This window comes from Schistocerca nitens, chromosome 4 (genome assembly GCF_023898315.1).
Source record: "Schistocerca nitens isolate TAMUIC-IGC-003100 chromosome 4, iqSchNite1.1, whole genome shotgun sequence".
Lineage (NCBI taxonomy): Eukaryota > Metazoa > Arthropoda > Insecta > Orthoptera > Acrididae > Schistocerca > Schistocerca nitens.
The window spans coordinates 731,670,430-731,695,998 of record NC_064617.1 but is presented as its reverse complement, the minus strand read 5'-3'; the positions used below and the strand labels follow the sequence as shown (position 1 = coordinate 731,695,998).

Genomic DNA, 25,569 nt, shown 5'->3' with positions numbered 1-25,569 from the left:
CTGAATAATAGATATTGGGCACACTTTGCCTGACATGTGGGAAGAGAGGCATAGCTTCTTTCCGTGATCAATTGCTAGCGAAGATGAGTGCTTTTTCTGTTGTTATTGTTCCATGATATCTTAACTTGATCTTCAATTACTCTCTTTAGATTAAAGAACCCATACCGACTACACATATTGCACTTATCTTTCTGTAGTATCGATATTGCGCTTATCGTGTGCGGCGCCGCCGCGCATAGTGCTTTTATCTTCGCCATTGAAGTGCTTTGTGGCGCGTCCGGACAAGTTATTGGTTCAAGAAAGTTTCGGCTGCAGTTGTCGAAAGATGTTTGACGTTAGCAGAGTGGAAAGAAGCGTTCGTGCGCGTTGTGTAAATTTTTAGTTTTCGCTTGATAGCCACGACATACAGACTGAAAAGACTCTAACTCCAAGGAGTAATTTCATTAAGAACTGGAAACTGTGAAGAACGCATGGGGAGAAGCAAATTATTCGAGGTAAACACTCAGTAGATCAGAATTAAAGTGACAGTTTTTAAAATGATTCCGTGTGTCATACAGCGATAGTAAGCACTGATATATTACTCATGTTAAGTGTACCTTTTTTTCATCGAAGAAATAGTACCACGCAGTTATTATTTGTCTCTGAACCGTAAAGGAGTTTATGCGTCTGATCAGAAAAAGAACAACACCAATAAATTCACAGCGTATGTTTCCTCTTGAACACTTTGTCACATATTTCATCCATGGAAGGGAAGAGGTTTCTAATTACAACAGTTGCGTTGCGGAACATAGTGCGCAACAGGTTGATACACATTGAGGGGTAGGCGCGCAATTTCTGTCATACGCGCACAGTTGCATTTTTTTTTTCTTTTTTGTGCAGCGTAAACGTGTAGTTGCGAATAAAAATGTTTTTGGAAATTCTTTCCTTTGTGCGATAATATAAGGAAACACGAATTGACTTCTTTTTGTATTTGTTAGATGTACTTAGCGCATCATGTAATTCGACCTATTCGGAGATAGTAATCGCTGCTAATATGTCATCGGTAGAAGTATCTAGCGAGATACGGTATTTTCACGGAAATATTAAAAACGGCCTGCACACACTGCTTGGATATGATGGAAGGCAATGTCGAAAAAGTTTATAGAACCATTCTGTGTAAAAGTTCATTGCGTCAAAGCCGGTTTTCACATTTTGAAATATAAAATATTGAGATTGTTGTGTGCCGAACTCACCGGCGACGGAAAGCGAGACATCCTCTTGGATGCAAAAAGTATTTTTCTGCAATGTCGTCGTGTAATTGATGATGGTCCGCATTTAAACAGTCTGAATTTGCGATTTAAGGAAAAAGCGCGAATAGCATGAGAAAGATCGGGACGACCCGCTGCTGGTAGGATATGTGACAACGACTCTATAATGAAGGTATAAAAAATTCTGAGTGGAAGGGGCACATGAAGACATTTGAGCCGGCACCAGACGTATTAGGTCGGACTTTCCAGAGTGACTTATTCCAACTGTGGCGCGTCCACGCCGTCGGCTCCGCCAAAGTCTTTGCTGCAGCCCGTTTCACTTCGCTGTGCTATCGGTTTCACCCCGATGTCTCTTACTGGGCGAGGAAGCGCTTTTTCTTAAGTCATTCGTGTCGTGTTTTGTAAGAACAGAATACAAATCCCCATCTGCTATTTCTCCAAAATCACTTAAAAACTTTGTAGGGATATTTTTTCGGAAGGCAAAAATGTCTAACATTTCGTGCTCCATCAGATTAGAACCGCTTTCTTTCCAAATATGAGTGGTAAAAGAGATTCGCACTTTCGTGATAGGGCTCGTCTTTCTCTCACGAGTAAGTTTACCTAAAGTTGATCAGCTCTGACGATATCGTATGTTACACATTGTTGCTCGATTCACGAAACTGAGCTGCATGGCAAAGCGCTAAAGCAGTCCATACTATCAGTGGATGGAAATATGTCCAGTTAGACTACGGCTACGATTTTTCTACATTCTTACAGGCGTTTGTTAAAAGGTTCGATTTCTGCGGACTCTATGGACAGATTGGTCTATATAGTGCTATTTATAATGACATCGATCTCGGCGGGAAGTTAAGCCCAAATGGAAACAAAAATCTTGAATTTGCTTTGCGTTAAGAGTACGGAGATAATGTGCAGTGTGAGTGAGGTAGCGACGATGTTAACGCACGCGGCGATAGCGCTAAATTTATGCTTCAACTTTTTTTTTCTCTGCTTTTGTTGGCCACACCCCTAGAGAGGCACCTATGCTTGGTATAATTTATACGCTTTCAACTGCATGTTGTCAGGGAGAACGTTTCGTATTCCTTGTTGCGTCCTTTTCCTAATTATTCGCATATTATGTAACTGAATAGCTAGCACGACGTTTACCTACTAAACGGGTATGGCGATAGAAAACCAATCTGATACTTTGGGCATGTTGTCAGTCACGCACACTTATTCAATCTAAGTTTATCTCGCCAGTCTTCCCCAAGGCAAACGCTTTTGCGTTATACATTTAGTTTCGTTTGAACCCGAAAAGTGGACTTTTTATCACTAGTGGCCGTGTGGCATACAGAAAAGCTAAGTTCGGGGCCTTTCTGATTTTCTCGCCCTAGTATGACGAGTGCGTATATGTAACGCGTGGTCGTCTGAAACCCAGACCCTAAGCCTTTACCGTTAAAGGCCTATAAGAAGTTTAAAGTCGCCATTCGACTGCCAGATTACAGTAAACAGCATCTTTACGCTGTCTCCGTTACAACAGAGACGATGTTCGTATACAATCCGCTGATCATAATGTGACGGGCAACCTCATCTTCTCCTCCTCCTCCCCCCCCCTCTCCCTCTCTCTCTCTCTCTCTCTCTCTCTCTCTCTCTCTCTCTGTCTCACACACACACACACACTCACTCTTTCTCACTCACACAAACTTTTGGAAGAGTAACTGAGTGCTGCATTTCAAGGACACGCTTCTGCACTCTGCCGTTCCTTGCATTTAGTTAGTTACTATAGAGCTCCGTGGCCTACTGTAAGAGTCGTTGGTTGCTGCTCGGTTCCCGATGACTGTCTCAAATCTCTCTGTTATGACCAGTCAGTAACGGGGTCCACTCACCGTCAGGACAAGTGAAAAGATGCTTGAATTAAACAAGACAGAAAAACTGTCGCAAAAGCCGCTGAAGTTTCGTCAAAATGAAAGGCTTACACAATGCTGGGATTTACAGAACATTCATCGTTTATAGCCCCCAGTCTACAAGATGCTGTCAGAGTAGTGCATAAAATTATGAAAGAAGACATAAAACGTGTGAATGTACGGACCAGACTGGTATTCCTCACACAGATGAATTCCAGATTTATGATTTTTGTCTTGCTCTATCTATCACGATGATGCGCAGCGACACTCACGCTTTCGAGAATACCCGGTGCCTAAGAATAGCTGCCCGTTAATGTGTGTGGCTCGTGAGGTACCACTTCAGTACAACGTCCTCTTGCAGAATCCTTCTGTACCTCTCCAGAAGATGCCTCTCCGCCGATTGTTGGTTCCACGATTGTCATTTCGCCGCCCGGCATGCCTTACCATTTTTGTTTCAGTTTAGTGGTATCTGATTTTCTCCCACTGAGAGAGAGCATCTTTCCGTTGATCGTCGCGTAAATTGTTAATTTTCTTTCCTTTATCGACCCTAATGCACTGGGTTTGTGTGTCATGACCTAACTAATTTAATGAGGAGACTGCAAAGCTTTTCTTGTTAGACATAGACACTGTATTTCAACTTTGACGTAGTCGTCAAGTACCCACTATTTCGATCCATGTATCGATTCGAAAATGTCCTTTGTTCTCAAAAGATACGTCCATTACCCGACTGAATGAAAAAGTGATCCAGAAATAAAGGATGGTCCAAAAGTAACCTAGAAAATGAAATTTCTTAGTCAAATACTCGACTTGCGTCGATTTGCGGTAGGATTTTTAAAACGCATACCGTGTTCGAACGTTTTGAATTACATCGAAGAAAATAATCTATTGACACAGTCAGCGCGGATTCAGAAAATATCGTTCTTATGCAACACAACTAGCGCTTTATTCTCGTGTAGTAATGAGTACTATTGATAGCGGATCTCCGATTAATTCTACGTTTCTGGATTTCCAGTAGTCTTTTGATGCCGTTTCTCACAAGCGGCCTCTAATTACATTGTGTGCCTGTGGTGCACCGTCTCAATTGTGCGACTGGATTCGTGATTTCCTTTCAGAAAGGTCACAGTTCGTAGTAATCGACGCAAAGTCACAAAGTAAAGTGGAAGTGATATGCGGCGCCCTCTGCTATTCTTAACCCATATAAATAATTTAGGAGACAATGTGAGCAGCTCTCTTACATTGTTTGCAGATAATGTTGTCGTTTACCGTCCAGTAAAGTCATCAGAAGATCAAAACAAATTGTACAATGATCTATATGATGCGAAAAGTAGCAATTAAAACTAAAAAAATAAAAAGTGTGAGGTCATTCACACGACTGCTAAAAGTAATTGGTTAAATTTCGGTTACGCGATGAATCACACAAATCTGAAAGCTGTCCATTATCTTAGGGGTACAATGACGAACAACTTAAATTGGAACGGTGGATAGTGTTGTGGGAGGTGAAGCAAAGACTGCGTTTTATTGGCAGAACACTTAGAAAAAGCAACAGATCCACTAAAGCTGCGCGGGATTAGCCGAGCGGTATAGGGCGCTGCAGTTATGGACTGTGCGGCTGGTCCCGGCGGAGGTTCGAGTCCTCTCCCTCGGGCATGGGTGTGTGTGTTTGTCCTTAGGTTAAATTAGGTTAAGTAGTGTGTAAGCTTAGGGACTGATGACCTTAGCAGTTAAGTCCCATAAGATTTCACACACATTTGAACATTTTTTGATCCACTGAAGATACTGCCTATACACTACGCATGTCCGTTCTGTCGTGGAGTACTGCTGTGTGGTATGGGATCCTTACCGGTTAAGACTGATGGAGGTTGTTGACAAAATTCAAAGAAGGGCAGCTCGTTTTTATACTCTCACGAAATAGGGGAGAGAGTGCCACGGATATGGTAAGCGAGTTGGAGTGGCAGTCATTAAAACAAAGGCGTTTTTCGATGCGGCGAGATATTTTCACCCCCCCAAACCCGAAAATATATTGTTGACGCTCACACACACACACACACACACACACACACACACACACACACACACACGAAGAAATGATTATCGTAATTAAATAAGAGAAACAGGAGCTCACGCAGAAAGAAAACTGTCCGTTTTTACAGCGCGGTTAGAGAGTGCAACATTAGGGAAACACTATAGTGTGAAAATGTTTCAATGAATCTTCTGTCAGGCACTTACGTGTGAATCGCGGAGTAGACGTAGACGAACTCATAGCCTATAGAGCATCCAATTTGCTCATAAATGCAAAGAGAGTTGGGAATTTTTAACTATGGCAAAATTACTGATGAAGTAAGTGCGTTTTACTCACACGTTTGGCGTTTCCTGTCAAATCGCTACGTTGTGAATTGGCATAGAACGTCTAAGAGTCGTGTGCAGTAACAGTCTAGAAGGAACAAAGGAAAAAGGTAGGTAGGAAGGAAGATTAGGGTTTAATGTCCCGTAGTAGCAGAAAAAATACGCCTTGCTACTGCCGCTGGGAGAACCGATTTGATAACATTTTTCCACGCAAATGACTTACCGTTTGCCCCTATTCCCATTTCCGCAGTAATCTTTCACTCGCGTCATTTTTCGCTACTGATTGTGATACACGTCGTATACAAACCTTGGTCCTGGACGCCTCAGTCGACGTTCTCCCAGTCGGCAACTTGTCTGACTTGGCGCTAAACCAGACCTGGTTAGTGCACATCGTTCTACATTTCTAACAGCCAGAAAATCTGTGTAAATATCATCGGGAAGCAGTTGGTGCATCTTCTACAAATGCATATCTCGACTACGTCGTGCTCTTCCGTCATTCTTCACGTCTTTTGATGCTGTTGAGTCAGCTGAGCATGTAGCGGCTGTTGGTCATTATAATTCGTTATGATTTTCGTTTTTGAAACGGTCGTTTCCTTTAAGTCCGCCTTTCTTTTGAGTTCTAACAGGTCAATAAACCTTTTCTTATTCAATTAATTGCCAACATTATGAGTGCCTTTCGTATGCCGCTTCATACTTTTGATGGTGGTGTAGCAAGCACTTCCAATATCGAACCGCCGTATTTAACTTTTATTTCTCAGAACTTCCATTGATTCATCTTGCCGTATTATTTTTGCCCCTTTCTTGGATGTGCTTCGTTCGTAGCAACGCTAATAAAGACCCGTTGTGTTTGAAAAAAATCTAAAAACGGGTTTGGAATCAAGACGATGTAAAACAAAATTTTGTTCATTCTATCAATTGATAATTGTAAGCAACTGTGTCATTAATGATCTGCTGTTAGCGATCCCGAAAGAATACACAAAAAAGTGTTGTACACTTCTTTTGTTGCTCATTATCTGTTCGGAGAAATCGGTTGGTGGTCAGTCTCTGTACTCGTTGATGAGCTAAAACACACTGGTATGCAAAACTTAAGGACAAAAGTGACTTCCGCATGATGTGTCATAGCCAAGTAACATAGCGCCTTGATTCTTGGAACATATATAAAAATAACTGATACAGTACAGTACAGACCTTAACTAATATGGAATGATACCAACAAAAGTGACATTTTTATTCAAAAACAGTTATTGCACTGAAGTCACCACGATGTATGGTGGTCTCCTCACACTGCAATAGACGGGACCTGATTATTAATCCTGTATGTGATCACCAAGGACGACAATGTATGTTCCGCAACGTGTTCCCTTCCCGGCCACAAAACCCATTCCTTCACCAGCGCTGTCGACAACTGCTGGATGGTCTTTGGTGCCATATGTACGTCTCCTCAACGCAACCCAGATCGGCTTGGTTGGATTCAAGTCGAGGGAACGGGTAGACCACTCCATTTGTCAACTATCCTTTCGTTCCTCCACCTGCGCAGTTGGAAGCCGTCACACGTCGTCATCCATAAAAGTGACATCAGATTCAAATGTATTCCCGAAAAGACACACATGGAGAAGGAGCACAGTGTCACAATAGTATTGTCTGGTGAGGATGCTGTATCTAGAGATTTGGAGGTAAGTACGTCCATTAAACATTGTGCCTCCCATACCATAACAGCAGGACCACCAAAACCATAATGTTCGACAATGCTGGACGTATCCTCATATGTCGAGAGGGTGCAACATTTAATGCACACAGGAACATAGTCGAACATGATCGCTTTGGTAGCCAGTTGTTACAGTATGGGGAGGCATGATGTTGCTTGCGTGTACTCAACTCCTAACCTTTGAACATGGTACACTCACCAGTCAACGCTATTGCGACAATGTACTCCTTGACTGGGTGCGTCTTTTTAGGAGCGCATTTGGCCCTGACTTTGTTTTTACGGATGACAGCGCACGACCGCATCGAACTTCGCAAGGGTAACGATAGATATTCGGCGAAACGACTGTCCTGCCCATCGACCCATTGTAGGATACGTTTAGGAGACGTAGTTATACACATGCACGAACGACCATCCAGCAACTGTCAACTGCACTCGTGAACGAATGGAATGTCCTGCCGTAAGAACTCCATACCAACCTTTTGGCCAGCATGGGAGCACGTTGCATAGTATGCACAGCTGGCTGTTGTGATCACACGCCCTGTTAAGAACTATGCCTTTTGTAACGTCCAGGGGATCATAACAAGTAGTGGAGACTTCAGTATATTTATAGTTTTTAAATAAAAGTGTTGTTTCCGTGTGTCTAACGGTGTGTTTCCATCGGGCACCTTCTGTACTAAACTTTAGCAGATTTTTCTACACAAGGTCCAAGTTTCATCTAGCTATGTTACTTGGCAATGGCTCATCATGCGGAAGTTACTTTATTCCTTGTACTATGACCATCTTCTTAATAACATATTGATCCAGCTTTGGAACGCAATACAGCAGCGATTCTGCGTGGTATTTACGAGGGGCGTTTGAAAAGTCTGTGCAAAAATAAAAACTACTTACGTGTTTGAGGTGAACCTATTTTATTTTTCGACATAGTCTCCTTTTAGACTTATACATTTCGTCCAACGCTGTTCTAATATGTTGATCCCCTCCGAATAACAGGAATTGTCCAAGTCTGCAAAATAGCTATTAGTTGCTGCAATCACCTCCTCGTTTGAATAAAATCTTGGTCTTGTCAGCCATTTCTTCAAATTGGCGAACAAATAGTAGTCCGAGGGAGCAAAGTCTGGAGAATAGGGGGATGTGAAAAGAGTTGGAATCCTATTTCCATTAATTTTGCGATCACAACTGCTGAGGTGTGTGCTGGTGCATTGTCGTGATGGAAAAGGACTTTTTTGCAGTCCAGCCGCCGGCGTTTTTCTTGCAACTCGGTTTTTAAACGGTCTAGTAACGATGAATAATATGCACCTGTAATAGTTTTACCCTTTTCCAGATAGTCGATGAGGATTATCCCTTGCAAATCTCAAAAGACAGTCGCCATAACCTTTCCAATCGAAGGAATGGCCTCCGCCTTTTTTGGTTCAGATTCTCCCTTGGTAACCGATTGCTTAGATTGATCTTTGGTCTCAGGAGTATAGTAATGTATCCATGTTTCATCCACAGTGACGAAACGACGCTGTAAGTCCTGCGGATTCTTCCTGAACAGCTGCAAACCATCCTTGCAACACTTCAGACGATTCCGTTTTTGATCAAGCGTGAGCAATCGCGGAACCCATCTTGCGGGTAGCATTCTCATGTCCAAATGTTTATGCAAAATATTATGTACCCGTTCATTCGAGATGCCCACAGCACCAGCAATCTCATGCACCTGAACTCTTCTGTCATCCATCACCATATCATGGATTTTATCAATGATTTCTGGAGTCATAACCTCCACAGGGCGTCCAGAACGTTCAGCATCACTTGTGCCCATATGGCCACTCCGACAATTTTGAAACCACTTATAAACTGTTCTAATCGAAGGTGCAGAGTCACTGTAATGTTTATCAAGCTTCTCTTTAGTCTCCTGAGGCGTTTAGCTTTTCATAAAGTACTTTTTAATCACCACACGAAATTCTTTTTCGTCCATTTTTTGACAATAACTGGACTTTCTTGATTACACGAATGCCAAACACAAAGAAATAGACCAATATAGCTGAAACTTTGTGTGCGTTCTTTCCAAAGATGCTAGTAACTAAACATGACCTCGATACGTGCCAGTGGTGCCATCTATCGGACTTTTCAAACGCCCCTCGTATTCGACATGTCCTTGATAGGTTCAACAATGCGCACTGAAAGGAGTGCTCCGTAACACTAGTGCCTGCACCAGTTTCGTGTTCTGTCGTCAGGTATATCATACGGTGCTGTCTATCCTACTAATACGCTGTGGGCAAGCTTCGGACCTCCATGTTCTGTGAAGAGGCGTGCACGTCCAACTCCTAGATCTCTACTTGCGACTTTCACCACCATTCATCCGCTTTCATAGATTCTTGCGACAGTAGCACGCGATCAATTGACCAACTTCGCCGTTTCTGAGATGCTTGCAAGCTGACGTGCCACAACAATCTGCTCCTTGTCACGGGCACTTTTGTCAGCGGATTTCACCATTTGCGGCCCTTATCGTCACTAGAATGGTTCGTCTCTGCTCTGCTTATATACGTTCCGTAACGTGTCGCCGGCCTGAGTGGCCTTGCGGTTCTAGGCGCTACAGTCTGGAGCCGGGCGACCGCTCCGGTCGCAGGTTCGAATCCTGTCTCGGGCATGGATGTGTGTGATGTCCTTAGGTTAGTTAGGTGTAATTATTTCTAAGTTCTAGGCGACTGATGACCTCTGAAGTTAAGTCGCATAGTTCTCACAGCCATTTGAACCATTTTGAACCTAACGTGTCACGTGGCCGCAACGCAACCAGGCAGCATTCAGTCTCGCGGTGGGTAGTGGTCATAATGTTTTGGCTCTCCGGTTTACGCAATAGTGCTAGCCTGAACCTGGATCTTTCTCCTGTCTGGCGCACAAACTACTATCACTTCACTTTCCTTGGATTATCAGGACCAACACGTGACACCCAACTAACACATCATATCCAATACGTGATAGTCGTCTGAAAGGACAGCAGTGCGAACTCATCAAAACTCATCCAAGTGCATGAATTGAGTTCACTATCGCTATAGTATACCAGCCTACGATCTCTCTGCATAAACATCTAGAAAACATGGAAACCAGCATCACACGTCCACAGAACGAAGTCGTATGAGGAAATGCTGTGACACAGAACTGGCTCCAAATGCGAGGATGCTATTTTGGCTCACCCTTTCCCATTCTACGTGGCTCCCATTGTTTACATCTTCGAAATAGTGGACTGACTTTTATACGTTGGTCTCTTGCTACAGGTAACTGATTCTCATGAACGGTATAGGTGTTCTGTGCTTGCTGTCTACGGTCAACTTCGATAGTGCTCACAAGTACACAGCACAACACAATTAAAGTGTCACTTCTTTTAAAACATCGTCATTTTCTCTCATTGCGACGCAGACGTTCTGAAATTGGTTTGAAGGTGCCCACAAATTTCCTCTGCAGCGGTATAAAAGCGTGACTCCTTCCGACGTCACCCTCGAGTCCGGCAACGTTTCAAACGGCAAGGTGTCGACTTATGCGAAAAAAGGCCAGAGTCAGAAGTTCATGTGAGGTGTAAGGTGGATTAATGATGTCGCATCAGCACCAAATTTCACCAAAATTCTTCTCAACGCTACCGTGAACGTGTAAACGATGGGCAGGTCGTTACACAGACCCTTATCCACATTCCGTCACTTCTCTTGACGTCTCTACAGTGGAGATCAGAATCCGGACGTACAATGCCGAAATAACGCTGTTGTCTTACGGCTGGCCGAGGAAAAGATTTCAGAGACACCGTTGCTCAGAATAGACGTGAAAAGGCCTTTGCAGATCGCATAGAGGGTGTCAGTGAAACAACCCCTTCCCTTGGGGCGTCCATTTACATACATTTCGCGGACCAAAACGGCAGTTTGCAGTTCGATGTGCAACAGAACGACGTTCTTCACAACCTTAGGCCCTGCTGAAATCGCTTGGACGACCCACCCCTTCTATAAGAAAGAAGACTTCGGGTGCCTCGGTTACGGAAGCACCTACCATACGAGCACCAACAATTTGCCCACATTCGAATTTAAATACACTGCTGGCCATTAAAATTGCTACACCACGAAGATGACGTGCTACAGACGCGAAATTTAACCGACAGGAAGAAGATGCTGTGATATGCAAATGATTAGCTTTTAAGAGCATTCACACAAGGTTGGCGCCGGTGGCGACACCTACAGCGTGCTGACATGAGAAAAGTTTCCAACCGATTTCTCATACACAAACAGCAGTTGACCGGCGTTGCCTAGTGAAATGTTGTGATGCCTCGTGCAAGGAGGAGAAATACGTACCATAGCGTTTCCGGCTTTGATAAAGGTCGGATTGTAGCCTATCGCGATTGCGGTTTATCGTATCGCGACATTGCTGCTCGCGTTGGTCGAGATCCAATGACTGTTAGCAGAATATGGAATCGATGGGTTCAGGAGGGTAACACGGAGCGCCGTGCTGGATCGCAACGGCCTCGTATCACTAGCAGTCGAGATGACAGGCATCTTATCCGCATGGCTGTAACGGATCGTGCAGTCACGTCTCGATCCCTGAGTCAACAGATGGGGACGTTTGCAAGACAAAAGCCATCTGCACGAACAGTTCGACGACGTTTGCAGCAGCATGGACTATCAGCTCGGAGTCCAAGGCTGCGGTTACCATTGACGCTGCATCGCAGAGAGGAGCGCCTGCGATGGTGTACTCAACGACGAACCTGGGTGCACGAAAGGCAAAACGTCATTTTTCCAGGTGAATTCAGGTTCTGTTTACAGCACCTTGATGGTCGCATCCGTGTTCGGCAACATCACGGTGAGCGCACATTGGAAGCGTGTATTCGTCATCGCCATACTGGCGTATCACCTGGCGTGATGGTATGGGGTACCACTGGTTACACGTCTCGGTCACCTCTTGTTCACGTTGACGGCACTTTGAACAGTGGACGTCACATTTCAGATGTGTTACGACCCGTGGGTCTACCCTTCATTCGATTCCTGCGAAACCCTACGTTTCAGCAGGATAATGCACGACCGCATGTTGCAAGTCCTGTACGGGCCTTTCTCGATATAGAAAATGTTTGACTGCTGCCTTGGCCAGCACATTTTCCAGATACCAACTGAAAACGTCTGGTCAATGGTGGCCGAGCAACTGGCTCGTCACAATACGCCAGTCACTACTCTGGATGAACTGTGATATCGTGTTGAAGCTGCATGGGCAGCTGTACCTGTACACGCCATGGAAGCTCTGTTTGATTCAATGCCCAGGCGTATCAAGGCCGTTATTATGGCCAGAGGTGGTTGTTCTGGGTACTGATTTCTCAGGATCTATGCACCCAAATTGCGCGAAAATGTAATCACATGTCGGTTCTAGTATAATATATTTGTCCAATGAATAGCCGTTTATCATCTGTATTTCTTCTTGGTGTAGCAATTTTAATGGCTAGTAGTGTAGTTCCGTAAATAAAGCAGTCACAACTATACAAAATACAGTTCTGACCAAGACTTACACTTGCAACGTATTGAGGTCATTTTAGAGATGCCGTTCGTGGTGAAATGGAACAGCACAACCTGCAGGCATATCTAACATCTGCATTTGTGTTCAAGTATGCATTTCTCGCCATCTTTCCATATTTGTCCAACCCCTGTATTTTCTGGTCACGATGGGAAGGAATGCGCGTGCAGCGGCCGCGTGATCGTGCATTTCCTATTCCGGCAGCGGGCGGCTGTATATACAGCGCAGACACGACCACGCATCCACGTCGGCTGCGGAGAATAGGCGGCGTTCTCAAATCTCATTATACGGCAGGCAGCGTTCTTTTGTCCTTTTGTGGCGTCGGCCGCTCTGCCGCCGCCAGGAGCTGCTCACCCCTGCCCTGTTATCTTTCGTCTGCGGCGTCTTTGTGTCGCAGGCTGAGCCCAAATCACATTTTAATACGCTGATCTTCTGCGACCTGCTTCTCAGTACCTGCCTCATTAAGGCTCCCCCGCCCGCTGAATTACAATTTCATTTTATATTTCACACTGGTTGCTTATCAGAAATTGCTGGCCCTTCCACTATTTCTGCACATTTCTCCGTGGTGCAGGCAACTGCGTATTTTATGCGAGTGCGGAGACAATCTTGTGCTTCTTTATTTACCGTCTACGAGAGGAAGCAGTACATTGAGATGTTATTTTTACCCATGATTGTTTGAAAACACCACGGTTGTTTTCGTAAATGTCACTCAAGGAGTCCGCCCCCGGTAGCTGAGTGATCAGCACGACAGAATGTCAGTCCTAAGGGCCCGGGTTCGATTCCTGGCTGGGTCGGAGATTTTCTCTGCACAGAGACTGGGTGTTGTGTTGTCCTAATCATCATCATCTCATTCCGATCGACGCGCAAGTCGCTAAAGTGGCGTCAAATCGAAAGACTTGCACTTGGCGAACGCTCTACCCGACGGGAGGCCCTAGTCACACTCGGGGAAAACATCTACAACCAGTGACACTTCCTGATTTAAACTTTTGCTTCTCAGATTTGCCAATATGTAGACGCAGAGAATAGCACTTTGAAAACTTACAAATACTATATTTTGACGAGTTTATTGGAAGAAATATACACTGAGGTGACAAAAGTCGTGGGGTATCTTGTAATATCGCGTCGGATCTCCTTTTGCCAGGAGTAGTGCAGCAACGTGACGTGTCATGAACTCAACAAGCCCTTGGAAGTCCCCTGCAGAAAAAATGAGGCGTGCTGCCTCTATAGCCATCCGTAATTGCTAAAGTGTTGTCGGTGCAGGATTTTGTGCACGAACTGACCTTTCGATTACGTCCCAGAAATGTTAGATGGGACTCATTTCTCTCGATCTGGATGAGCAGATCATTCGCTCCAGTTGTCTATAATGTTCTTCAAACGAATCGCGAACAATTGTGGCCGTGTAACATGGTGCATTGTCATCCACAAAAATTCCATCTTTGTTTGGGAACATCACGTCAGTGAATGGCTCAAAATGGTCTCCAACTAGCCGAACATAACCATTTCCAGTCAATTATCGGTTCAGTTGGACCAGAGGACACAGTCCATTCTACGTAAACGCAGCCCACACCGTTATGGAGCCATCACCAGCGTGCATAGTCCCTCGTTGACAACGTGGATCAGTGGCTTAGTGGGGTCTGCTCCATACTCGAGCCCTTCTAGCAGCTCTTACCAACTGAAATCGGGACTCATCTGACCAGACCAAGTTTTCCAATTGTCTAGGATCCGGTCGATATGGTCACGAGCCCAAGACCTCTCTAAGGCGATGTCGTGCTAATAGCAAAGGCACTCGTGTCGGTCGTCTGCTGCCATAGTCCGTTGACACAAACTTTCGCCTCACTCTCCTTACGTATACGTTAGTCATACCCACCACATTGATTTCTGCGGTTATTTCACGCAGTGTTGCTTGTCTGCTAGTACCGACAATTCTCCACAAACGCCGCTGCTCTCGGTCGTTACTCGAAGGCTGTCAGTCACTGCTGCGTTGCCTGAAATTTCGTATCTCGGGACACTCTTGACAATTTGAGTCTCGGAATATTGAAGTCCCTAATGATTTCCGAAAAGGAATATCTCATACATCTAGCTCCAACTGCCTTTCCGTCCTCTTAAGTCTTTTAATTCCCATCGTCGGAATCCTTTTCACATGAAGCCCCAGAGTACAAATGACAACTCCGCCAAGGCACTGGTCTATTATACCTCGTGTATGCGCTACTACTGTCGTCTGTATGTGTGCATATCGCTGTCCCACTACCTTTGTCACCTCAGTGTTCACGGCAAACCGGACTTCATCTTGGCTCACTAACTAGACTGAAGGAACCAAAAGAAGCCTCGAACTTTCATCCAACTTTTATGGTTTTGTAGTGATAGAGACGGAATGAGTGTACTACCATAGCTAGCTCAGTTGATCAAGAAAAACCAAACATTGCACTGAACGAAAAGGAAAAAAAAAAAAAAAAATTCTTCATTGAAAATTATCAGTATTTTTAAAAATCTACCTTGACTAAAAATAAGAATCTTTACAGTATTAGATATCGTAGCTGTACAAGTATTCCATTTCTGTACCATACTGTTGTCTGGGCAGCCAGCCTGATTTGATATGGGCCTTGGCGCCTTTAGGATTTCCGGCAAATGGCCTGAATGGAAGGACTGGATCCCAGGGTTTTTCTCTTCAACAACATTGACCGTTTGAGAAAAATACAAACATGCCTTTATTACATAATTAACAAGTACCAGCAATTAACAAGAGCATCTGATTAATAAGAAAATTTAAAGGGCCCACTAAAATTGTTAACTGACCCAGATCTGACAAAAAGAAAAAGTATTAAAGCCAGACAATGTTGTACCATAAAACTAACAAGACAAATGATCCTCTAATTATGGCACAACATGCCTCCAAAGTGGTTAAAAACAGTAAATAGTATAATACTCATGAAATTATTGCCTTTATCAGGGTACTAGCATGAAAAGCATTTACTTCCACAATTTCTTAAGCATTCAAATTTTCAAACAAGTAATTAATTATATAAAAACCAAAGAAACCCTAAGAATAATTAACTGATGCAAACTTGTCAGTAAGAAAAAAATTTAAACATTCAGTACTAAAATTTTACTTTTAAGTAAATTGACTATTGAAACAACTTCTTTCGCTGATACTCTATAACAGGAGACACATCCGACTCCGGCGGGATAGCAAATACAACTATCAGATCCGAAAGTGTACGCAATAATGTTTGACAATACATTTGTCTACGGCATTCGCAGATTGAGAGGGGCAGGCTTTGTGTACAGACCGAGAAACTCTTTACCGCCGTTGCACACACTGGCTAGCTTTCCCGATGTGTGTGTTGTCTTTTCGGAAACCAGGGATCCGATGGAGTCGACCGAACGCTCCGAAGGGACACGAGCATGCTCCCGCGGCTGGAAGAGCCCAGTCGAACTTGAAGTAACAAATATATCAGGCGCACCTGAGATACAGAAGATCTTTCTAGTTAAGGTAGAAATACCGGATCTCCACATGACCCACACAGAGCGGAAAAAAAAGATGCTGAAGTACAGCCTGGGTGCAATAATGTTAACCAAGTCATTAAGAATGACAGTCGCAAATATCGGCCGAAATACAAGGGCGCCTTCAATTCAGTCACCTTAGTAACCAGTGGCGACAAGACCCTTTAAACAATTTTCGCCCTTGGCCTCACAACAGGTATGAATAAACACAAAGGATATTCTATTACTATAAAAATATTAACTTCATTAAATGGAATACTACAAACAACTCAGCTCCCTGAGGGGCGAATTTTTTTGATTAGCATTCAGTAAGCTTTACAAAGCGTAAGAAGTGAAAAACTCTGCTGGCTTATAGATAGCGTCTCTCCCGTCAGCAAACTGACAGGTAAATAACACGCCCTGGACATCAACCGGCACAACCACACGGTGACATGGGACACACCATAGATTTAACGGGCTACGTGGACCACACTAAAAGATACTAAATACACATAATTTCCTTATGCGCCGCGCGGGATTAGCCGAGCGGTCTGATGCGCTGCAGTCATGGACTGTGCGGTTGGTCCCGGCGGAGGTTCGAGTCCTCCCTCGGGCATGGCTGTGTGTGTTTGTCCTTAGGATAATTTAGGTTAAGTAGTGTGTAAGCTTAGGGACTGATGACCTTAGCAGTCAAGTCCCATAAGATTTCACACACATTTGAACATTTTTCCTTATGCAAGCAAAGCGCTATAAGGATTAATTGAAACCCGCTCACATACGGTCTTAAGAACAATAGTGCATATACATATAAGTACCCTAACGCAAAAAAATCGCAACACCAAAACATAATTAATGTAGAGTAATGAAATTTCGGGAATACATTTGTCTAGGTAACATAGTTAAGTTATTAACATTGCAAGATCACAGGTTAATGTAAGCGCGAAATAAGCCATTGCAAATTTGAAATGGTGACACATTAATAACCAGTGTAGCCACCCGAATGTTTAATGTAAGCTTGCAAACGTGTATGCAATGTCCTGTACTGGTGCCGGACGTCAGTTTGTGGGATGGAGTTCCATGTCTGTTGCACTTTGTCGGTTAATACAGAGGCGGTTAATGTTGTTTGTGGATGGTGCTGGAGTTATCGTCCGATGATGTCCCATATGTGCTCGATTGGATACAGATCTGGCGATCGGCCAGGCCGAGCAACATGTCAACATTCTGTCGAGCATGTTGGGCTACAACTGTGGTACGTGGGCGAGAGTTGCCCTGTTGGAAAACACCCCCTGAATGGCAGCACATTAATTCGAATCACCAGACTGACACACAAATTTGGAGTCAGGTTGCGTGATATAACGAGAGTGCTCCTCCTGTCATACTAAATCGTCTCCTAGACCATAATTTCTGTTGTAAGTTCAGTGTGTCTACCACGCAGACAAGTTGGTTGCATGGCCTGAACTGGCCGCCTCCTTACCAACACACGGCCATCACTGACACTGAGACAGAACGAACTTTCATCAGAAAACACAACAGACCTCTACCCTTCCTTCCAGGGAGCTCTCACTTGACATCACTGAAGTCGCAATTGGGGGTGGTTCGGGGTCCGTGGAATGCAAGCTACAGGGCGTCTGGCTCGAAGCTGTCCTTGAAGTAACCGATTTATTACTGTTCGTTGTGTCACTTTGATGCGAACTGCTGCTCAGGTTGCTGCTCCAGAATCAGTACAATGCGCCACAGCCATATGCCGAACACGATGGTTTTGCTTCTCGGTAGTACCACGTGACCGTCCGGAGTCCGGTGTTCTTGCGACCGTACATTCTCGTGACCACGGCTGTCAGCAATCACCTACAGCGGCTGCATTCCTGTCAAGTCTTTCTGCAATGTCGCAGAAGGAACGTCCAGCTTCTCGTAGTCCTATTTGAAGACCTCTTTGAGGAAATGATAATGCAGTCTCTGTTACCATAAAGTCATTCTTGACTACCATCTGCTCATCACGTCTAATCTCAAAAGGCAACTACCGCTCACGACCGTTTCAACGTGTATTTAAAGGAAACCCGATTTACATCCTCGTAGTGGCGCGTCTAGCGACACTCTTATGCGACTGCCGCGAAATTTGAATAGACACCATCTGTAAGAAGTAGAAAAACCCCTGCCAACTTTCGTTTATGGTGCACAACTCCTTCCTGATGTTACGATTTTTTTTATCAGTGTATTACAATTACGCCGACGCAGCAAGACTCTAATCGTAATTGAGAGTCTTGTCTTTCTCTCACACCACCAAGGAGTGAAAGATCAGGACAAGGCGGTCACGGAGCATGGATTGAGAGTGCAAGGACATGTTATACCTCAGCTTCCAAAGTAACAGTCTTCATTCCTTTCAAGTTCGGCTCGAGACACCAAGAGGAAAGGCCGTAGAAAATATAAAAAAAATGTTGCGTGTAAAAGGACGTGCGACAAATCCACGGCTCCAATTTAAGGATGAGGATGATGATGATGATGACAACGCACTGGTAGGCACAGAACAATGCGGGCCGCAGCCGCCAAGCTGCACGCTGCAGTACTGGGCTTCACAAACTCTTTCGCCAGGTCCGGGCTCCACTCCACCGACCCAGTCTAACTAGCTTCTCTCGCGAGCCAGCACCTCGCTCCCCGTGCGCCCGTGTCCTCGTACGGCGGCCGAGGAGGAGGAGATCAGTGTTTAACGTCCCGTCGACAACGAGGTCATTAGAGACGGAGCACGAACTCGGATTAGGGAAGAATGGGGAAGGAAACTGGCCGTGCCCTTCCACAGCAGCCATCCCAGCATTTGACTGAAGAGATTTAGGGAAATCACGGAAAACCCAAATCAGGATGGCCGGACGCGGGTATGAACCATCGTCCTCCCGAATGCGAGCCTAGTGTGCAAACCACTGCGCCACCTCGCTTGATATGGCGGCCGACTAAAGGTTCTGCTTTCGGTGGAAGATCAGCTCTTAGCGAGCCGCCACGGCCCACGATCATAGTTGATGTGGCGTCAGATATAAACACACGAAATGTGTTACCAATTGTTTCTTTCACAATTTACGACGCACATTAGATATCCCGCTGGGATCTCTACAGCAGTACCAGCAGAGCTTGGAAAAACAAATGCGTTACGAAATGACGTGTAATTCACTATACTGCCGGTAGGAGACTAGTAAGCAGCAATGGATGACAATGGAAGACTGACGACACGGCAACGATCGGCAATTGTGTTACTTTTTCATGAAAAGAAAAGGCTTGTGTGACTCAGAGGCGTTTTCGACAACAGTTTCGTTTAACACCCGATGGGTCCCTTGCAAGAAGACCATCCACAGATTGCACGATAAATTTGTACAGGAAGGAACAGTATTGGAAGCGAAGCGATCTCGGCCTAAACCTGTTTGTTCGCCGGAGAATATTGAAGCGGTACGAGTTGCTGTACAGAGAAGTCCCGGGAAATCGTCTAGAAAGGCAGCAGTGCAACTGGGAATATCCAGACGCTCCGTTCAACGCATTCTTAAAAGTGACCTCCATATGTACCCATACAAGATGACCTGTGCACAGAAGCTCACTGAAGAACACAAGCAGCAGAGACTACTGTTTGCTCAGTGGGCGGAGGATAGGGAAGAAACTCTCAACAACGTTTGGTTTTCAGACGAGGCGCATTTTCATTTAGACGGTATGGTTAACAAAAAAAAGTACGCTTTTGGGCCACTGAAAACACACAGGTGCTTCATGAACGACAACATTATACTCCGAGGATTACAGCGTGGGCAGCAATTTCCAGTCACGGACTTATTGGACCATTTTTCTTTGAAGAAACTGTGAACAGCGAGCGTTGTTTGAGCATGCTTCGCAATAGCTTCATTCCACAGCTTCTTGCTACTGCCTTGCCCTTCAACACGCAGTGGTTCATGCAAGATGGAGCAAGGCCACATACTGCAAACACTGTGTTGGAGTTTTTACACTAGGATTTCGACATGCGGATCATGTCACTCAGGTTTCCAGGTCGCTTCAGTGACGGACAAAATTGGCCCCCCAGTAGTCCAGATCTCAATCCATGTGATTTTGTTCTTTAGGTGTACCTAAAGGAAAAAAATTTCCCGAAACGTCCACGTGATTTAATGGAGCTCAGAAGACTTATTCTTCAAGCTTGCAGTGAAATTACGGAAGACATGTGCCGTAGGGTATCCACTAACTTCAGTGTTCGTTTGAAGGAAGTGAGGAAACGAAATGGTGGACATATTGAGCAAGTGCTGGGTTAGAACAAATCTCCATGGACGGCTCTTCATCGTAGTATATGTTCCTTTCAGATTGTATTGACAATAAAGTTTATATTAAAAAACAAAATGGTAACACATTTCGTGCGCCACCCTGTATTTCCGCTGTCTTGTCCTTAGCTCATGGTTAGCATGTCACGTCTCGGCGAAGCACACCTCTATGATGTAAAGTATAAAAGAAAACGTTGTAAAATGTAAATACTTTGCATATGATGTTAGAACTTTTGTGAATCAGAAAAACACGATTTTTCTATTTTGTTACAAGACAAAATTGTGAAATTTGTCCGAACAATCTTGGTTGCCGTCTGACGTTGACTGGGGCCCAAAACAAGTAACGGTTAAATAAAGCATTCATTCAAGAAGTATGGCTTTAGGCAGTTTTTCCTTCAGTGATTCAAAATTAAGAGATTATACAAGAATGAGCGGTGGCAGAAGTTCGTTGGAAAGCATTAGTGAAATATGGGATAGGGTAATGCCATCTAAGAATATTTGATACAAAAAAAAAAAAAAAACAAAATAGATAGGGAAGCTTGGCATTGAAAGGAACACGACAGAAACATTAGACGTTAACGTCTCGTTGATGTCAGAATGTCAGTAGCTCAGTTGCATTACGATGGTCGTTGTGGTGAAGAGAGAAATGGCGGAATGAAGGAAACGTTAGTAAGAATGACTTGATATTGCTCAGAACTCCACTACTCGCGAGCTCTAGGTCAGTCTGGGTCTGCTGCTGCCTCATATTATAAAACACTTAAAATGCTAAATTACTGAAATAACCGACGTTCCGGCCGTGTTGCATCGGGCTTCCTGTGAAAAAAGACTATGGAAGATGAAAACTGTGTGTCGGGCAGAGACTCTAAGACCCTTACTTTTCGCGCTTACCAACTAAGCTATCCAGGTACGACTCACAACCCATCCAATAACTTCATTTCTGCTTTTACCTCTCCACAAATGTATGCAAGAGAACTTGTGTCGAGCCTGTGAAGTACTGATGATTCTGTCGGAATTGAAGCTGCGATGACGAGTTGGAAGTCGTGCTTGGATTGTTCAGTAGTTACGATGGTTTCTAAGCATACAGATAACTTTCTACCGCCTCTTGTTTAAATTATTTAGCACACCTTTCTGATTCAGTTTTTAAAATATGACGTGAAACTTTGACGCTCCATTCAGTCAAACCCTCAGAATTTCTGGCACAACATTATAGTTTTTTTTTAAAAAGTCAAGAATGGTTAGTTATCAACGGGAAGGTTCGTAAGAGAAAGAAATCAAAACCGAAGGGGAAGTGGAAATGGGAACAGGGATAGACGATCAATCAATAGTAATAAAGAGGCAGAAGAAGAACTGGAAGAATTCTGCTAGCTATTAATTCGTGACATTTCTTTTACAACTAGTGGTGTACCCATTACTTCTCAAAACGCATTCCAGTTGTTGTACATTGCGTCCGAGATGCTGCGGCTCTCATATTCGTCTTGCGCGCCTTGCGAGCCTATTAGTCACCCCTATTTCTGGCTCAGCTGATGGTTTGAATGTTTGTCTGCCGGGTTTCGGTACATGCTGAGGCCCAGGTTCTCAACATTTGCCGTGACCAACCACATACGGAAAGTGTAGCTGTTGATACTTTCCTACCTACATAGAAAGTTTACTTTTGGCGTGGAGACTGCACAGATGGTTTAGGAAGTCACCGACCTGTTCCACACCACGGCTTCTCAGAAAGATCAGCAAAATCGCTGAAGGGACGTCGGGCGCAGATGCCGAGACAGAAGCCAACAGGTCAACAAGTGGCCACAAAAACCTCAACAATTTTTATTTGAAGATTTGTTTGTGTGAGGTTGAGCCACGTGACATTGTGAGAGAATTTCTTCCTCGTCTAGCAGGCTTATGATGCTTAAGAATTTTGTATTAATATACTTTTCGGGAAATTCAATCTGAGGAACTAGATATTGGGGTTGTTTTATATGTGCAGTACGAAGACCTCCATGGATACGTATATTGCTGTTTGTCATATTACACTCCTGGAAATGGAAAAAAGAACACATTGACACCGGTGTGTCAGACCCACCATACTTGCTCCGGACACTGCGAGAGGGCTGTACAAGCAGTGATCACACGCACGGCACAGCGGATACACCAGGAACCGCGGTGTTGGCCGTCGAATGGCGCTAGCTGCGCAGCATTTGTGCACCGCCGCCGACAGTGTCAGCCAGTTTGCCGTGGCATACGGAGCTCCATCGCAGTCTTTAACACTGGTAGCATGCCGCGACAGCGTGGACGTGAACCGTATGTGCAGTTGACGGACTTTGAGCGAGGGCGTATAGTGGGCATGCGGGAGGCCGGGTGGACGTACCGCCGAATTGCTCAACACGTGGGGCGTGAGGTCTCCACAGTACATCGATGTTGTCGCCAGTGGTCGGCGGAAGGTGCACGTGCCCGTCGACCTGGGACCGGACCGCAGCGACGCACGGATGCACGCCAAGACCGTAGGATCCTACGCAGTGCCGTAGGGGACCGCACCGCCACTTCCCAGCAAATTAGGGACACTGTTGCTCCTGGGGTATCGGCGAGGACCATTCGCAACCGTCTCCATGAAGCTGGGCTACGGTCCCGCACACCGTTAGGCCGTCTTCCGCTCACGCCCCAACATCGTGCAGCCCGCCTCCAGTGGTGTCGCGACAGGCGTGAATGGAGGGACGAATGGAGACGTGTCGTCTTCAGCGATGAGAGTCGCTTCTGCCTTGGTGCCAATGATGGTCGTATGCGTGTTTGGCGCCGTGCAGGTGAGCGCCACAATCAGGACTGCATACGACCGAGGCACACAGGGCCAACACCCGGCATCATGGTGTGGGGAGCGATCTCCTACACTGGCCGTACACCACTGGTGATCGTCGAGGGGACACTGAATAGTGCACGGTACATCCAAACCGTCATCGAACCCATCGTTCTACCATTCCTAGACCGGCAAGGGAACTTGCTGTTCCAACAGGACAATGCACGTCCGCATGTATCCCGTGCCACCCAACGGGCTCTAGAAGGTGTAAGTCAACTACCCTGGCCAGCAAGATCTCCGGATCTGTCCCCCATTGAGCATGTTTGGGACTGGATGAAGCGTCGTCTCACGCGGTCCGCACGTCCAGCACGAACGCTGGTCCAACTGAGGCGCCAGGTGGAAATGGCATGGCAAGCCGTCCCACAGGACTACATCCAGCATCTCTACGATCGTCTTCATGGGAGAATAGCAGCCTGCATTGCTGCGAAAGGTGGATATACACTGTACTAGTGCCGACATTGTGCATGCTCTGTTGCCTGTGTCTATGTGCCTGTGGTTCTGTCAGTGTGATCATGTGATGTATCTGACCCCAGGAATGTGTCAATAAAGTTTCCCCTTCCTGGGACAATGAATTCACGGTGTTCTTATTTCAATTTCCAGGAGTGTATTAAGCCAAAAAATAGTAGAAAATATGGACTAGTTATTGGAACAATCTACCTGTTTCATGAAACTTCCTGGCATATTATAACTGTGTGCCGGACTGAGACTCTAACTCGGGACATTTGCCTTTCGCGGGCAAATGCTCTACCGTCTGAGCTACCCAAGCACGACTCATGCCCTCTCTTCACAGCTTCACTTCTGCCATTACCTCGTTTCCTACCTTCCAAACTGCACAGAAGCTCTCCTGCGAACCTCGCAGAACTAGCACTCCTGAAAGAAAGGATGTTGCGGAGACATGGCTTTGCCACAGCCTGGGGGATGTTTCCAGAATGAGATTTTCACTCTTCAGCGGAGTGTGCGCTGATAATGACACTTCGTGGAAGGTTCGCAGGAGAGCTTCTGTGAAGTTTGGAAGGTGGGGGACGAGGTACTGGCAGAAGTGAAGCTGTGAGAAGAGGGTGTGAGTCGTGTTCGGGTGGCTCAGGCTGTAGAGCAATTGCCCGCGAAAGACAAAGGTCCCGAGTTCGAGTGTCGGTCCGGCACACAGTTTTAATCTACCAGGGAGTTTCACATCAACGCAACGCACACTCGGAAATCTCATTCTGGATGCCTTTTTCATGTTAAATACCAGCATGGCGTTTTAGGTAGCAATTTTGTCATGGTAATGACACACTAGATTTACCTCACATGGCAAATAATAGTGCAGTTTCAGAAAACTGACTATGAGAAACAAGTACGAGTATATTAGTATAGTTCATGCTAAACAGAGATGAACCAACTCTACACAACCATAGAAACAAATACTATAGACATCGAAAGATGTGAAAAGTAAACCTTTAAAAATTGTTAAAGGATAGATCATTTCAAGGATATATTAAAAGTAAATAGAAAATAAACAAAATTTTTGTAAATTTTATCTCTTTTATTTTTAAAATTCTTCACTCACTATGGGATATTTTTGGTATCAGTGACGAAATATTCACATACTTTTTACATAGGCATAATAATTTTTATGCTAGAACTGCAGTACACTTTATTTACTAATAACGTAAAATTAACGCTGACGATGCTTCTTTAGTATGATTAATAATTTTAACCAAATAATATGCGAGGGCAGAGACGCTTTCATAGCTTTATAATATATTACTTGTGAATAGACATTAGTCCAGTTTCTGAAAGTGGGGAATGGCTTTGAAGGCAATGTCTTTGAAGCAGGATCTAATGTTTCCAAACTCTTCGTAATTTTTGGAGTTCTCTGTGTCCTGTAGTCAAGGTTCGTCTCAGTGCAAGTTTGTGGTGCTATGCAAAGAATAAATAAAAAAGTTCATTAACCAAGGTATGTTAATTGATATTATCCGATTACGACTGCAATACATTGTCAAACCTGATTGCAAGGTTCCTTGCAGACATGTTAGACATTAATTGTTAAATGTACAACCGTGCAACAGTTGACGAACAGACTCGTACGTATCCGTATTAATTACCCGAGATGAGTTTGCTGCGGAACAGTACTACTTTCAGCCGCTAACGAACTACATATTGTTGAGTAACCCTACATGACCCCAGACCTTCGGTATCAGCTTGTCTCTGCATATTTCCAGATACCACACAGGGGCTTACAATCGTTTTCACCGCGAACTATTCACGCTTATAACAGAAAAGGGAGGAAGTGAGACTGATATGCAAAGTGCTCTTCGCC

The 25,569-nt window shown here is 44.7% G+C and overlaps 1 protein-coding gene across 1 annotated transcript in view; it reads left to right on the top strand.

Annotated features, from left to right (window-relative positions):
• The first annotated feature begins 329 nt into the window (after positions 1-329).
• The window catches only part of LOC126251635 (uncharacterized), a 460,291-nt gene continuing 435,051 nt past the window's right edge, over positions 330-25,569 (top strand). The window contains exon 1 of the mRNA XM_049952179.1: positions 330-494. Coding sequence (XP_049808136.1) covers positions 471-494 — 24 coding nt within the window. The 5' untranslated portion in view covers positions 330-470. The remainder of the gene's footprint in view (positions 495-25,569) is intronic.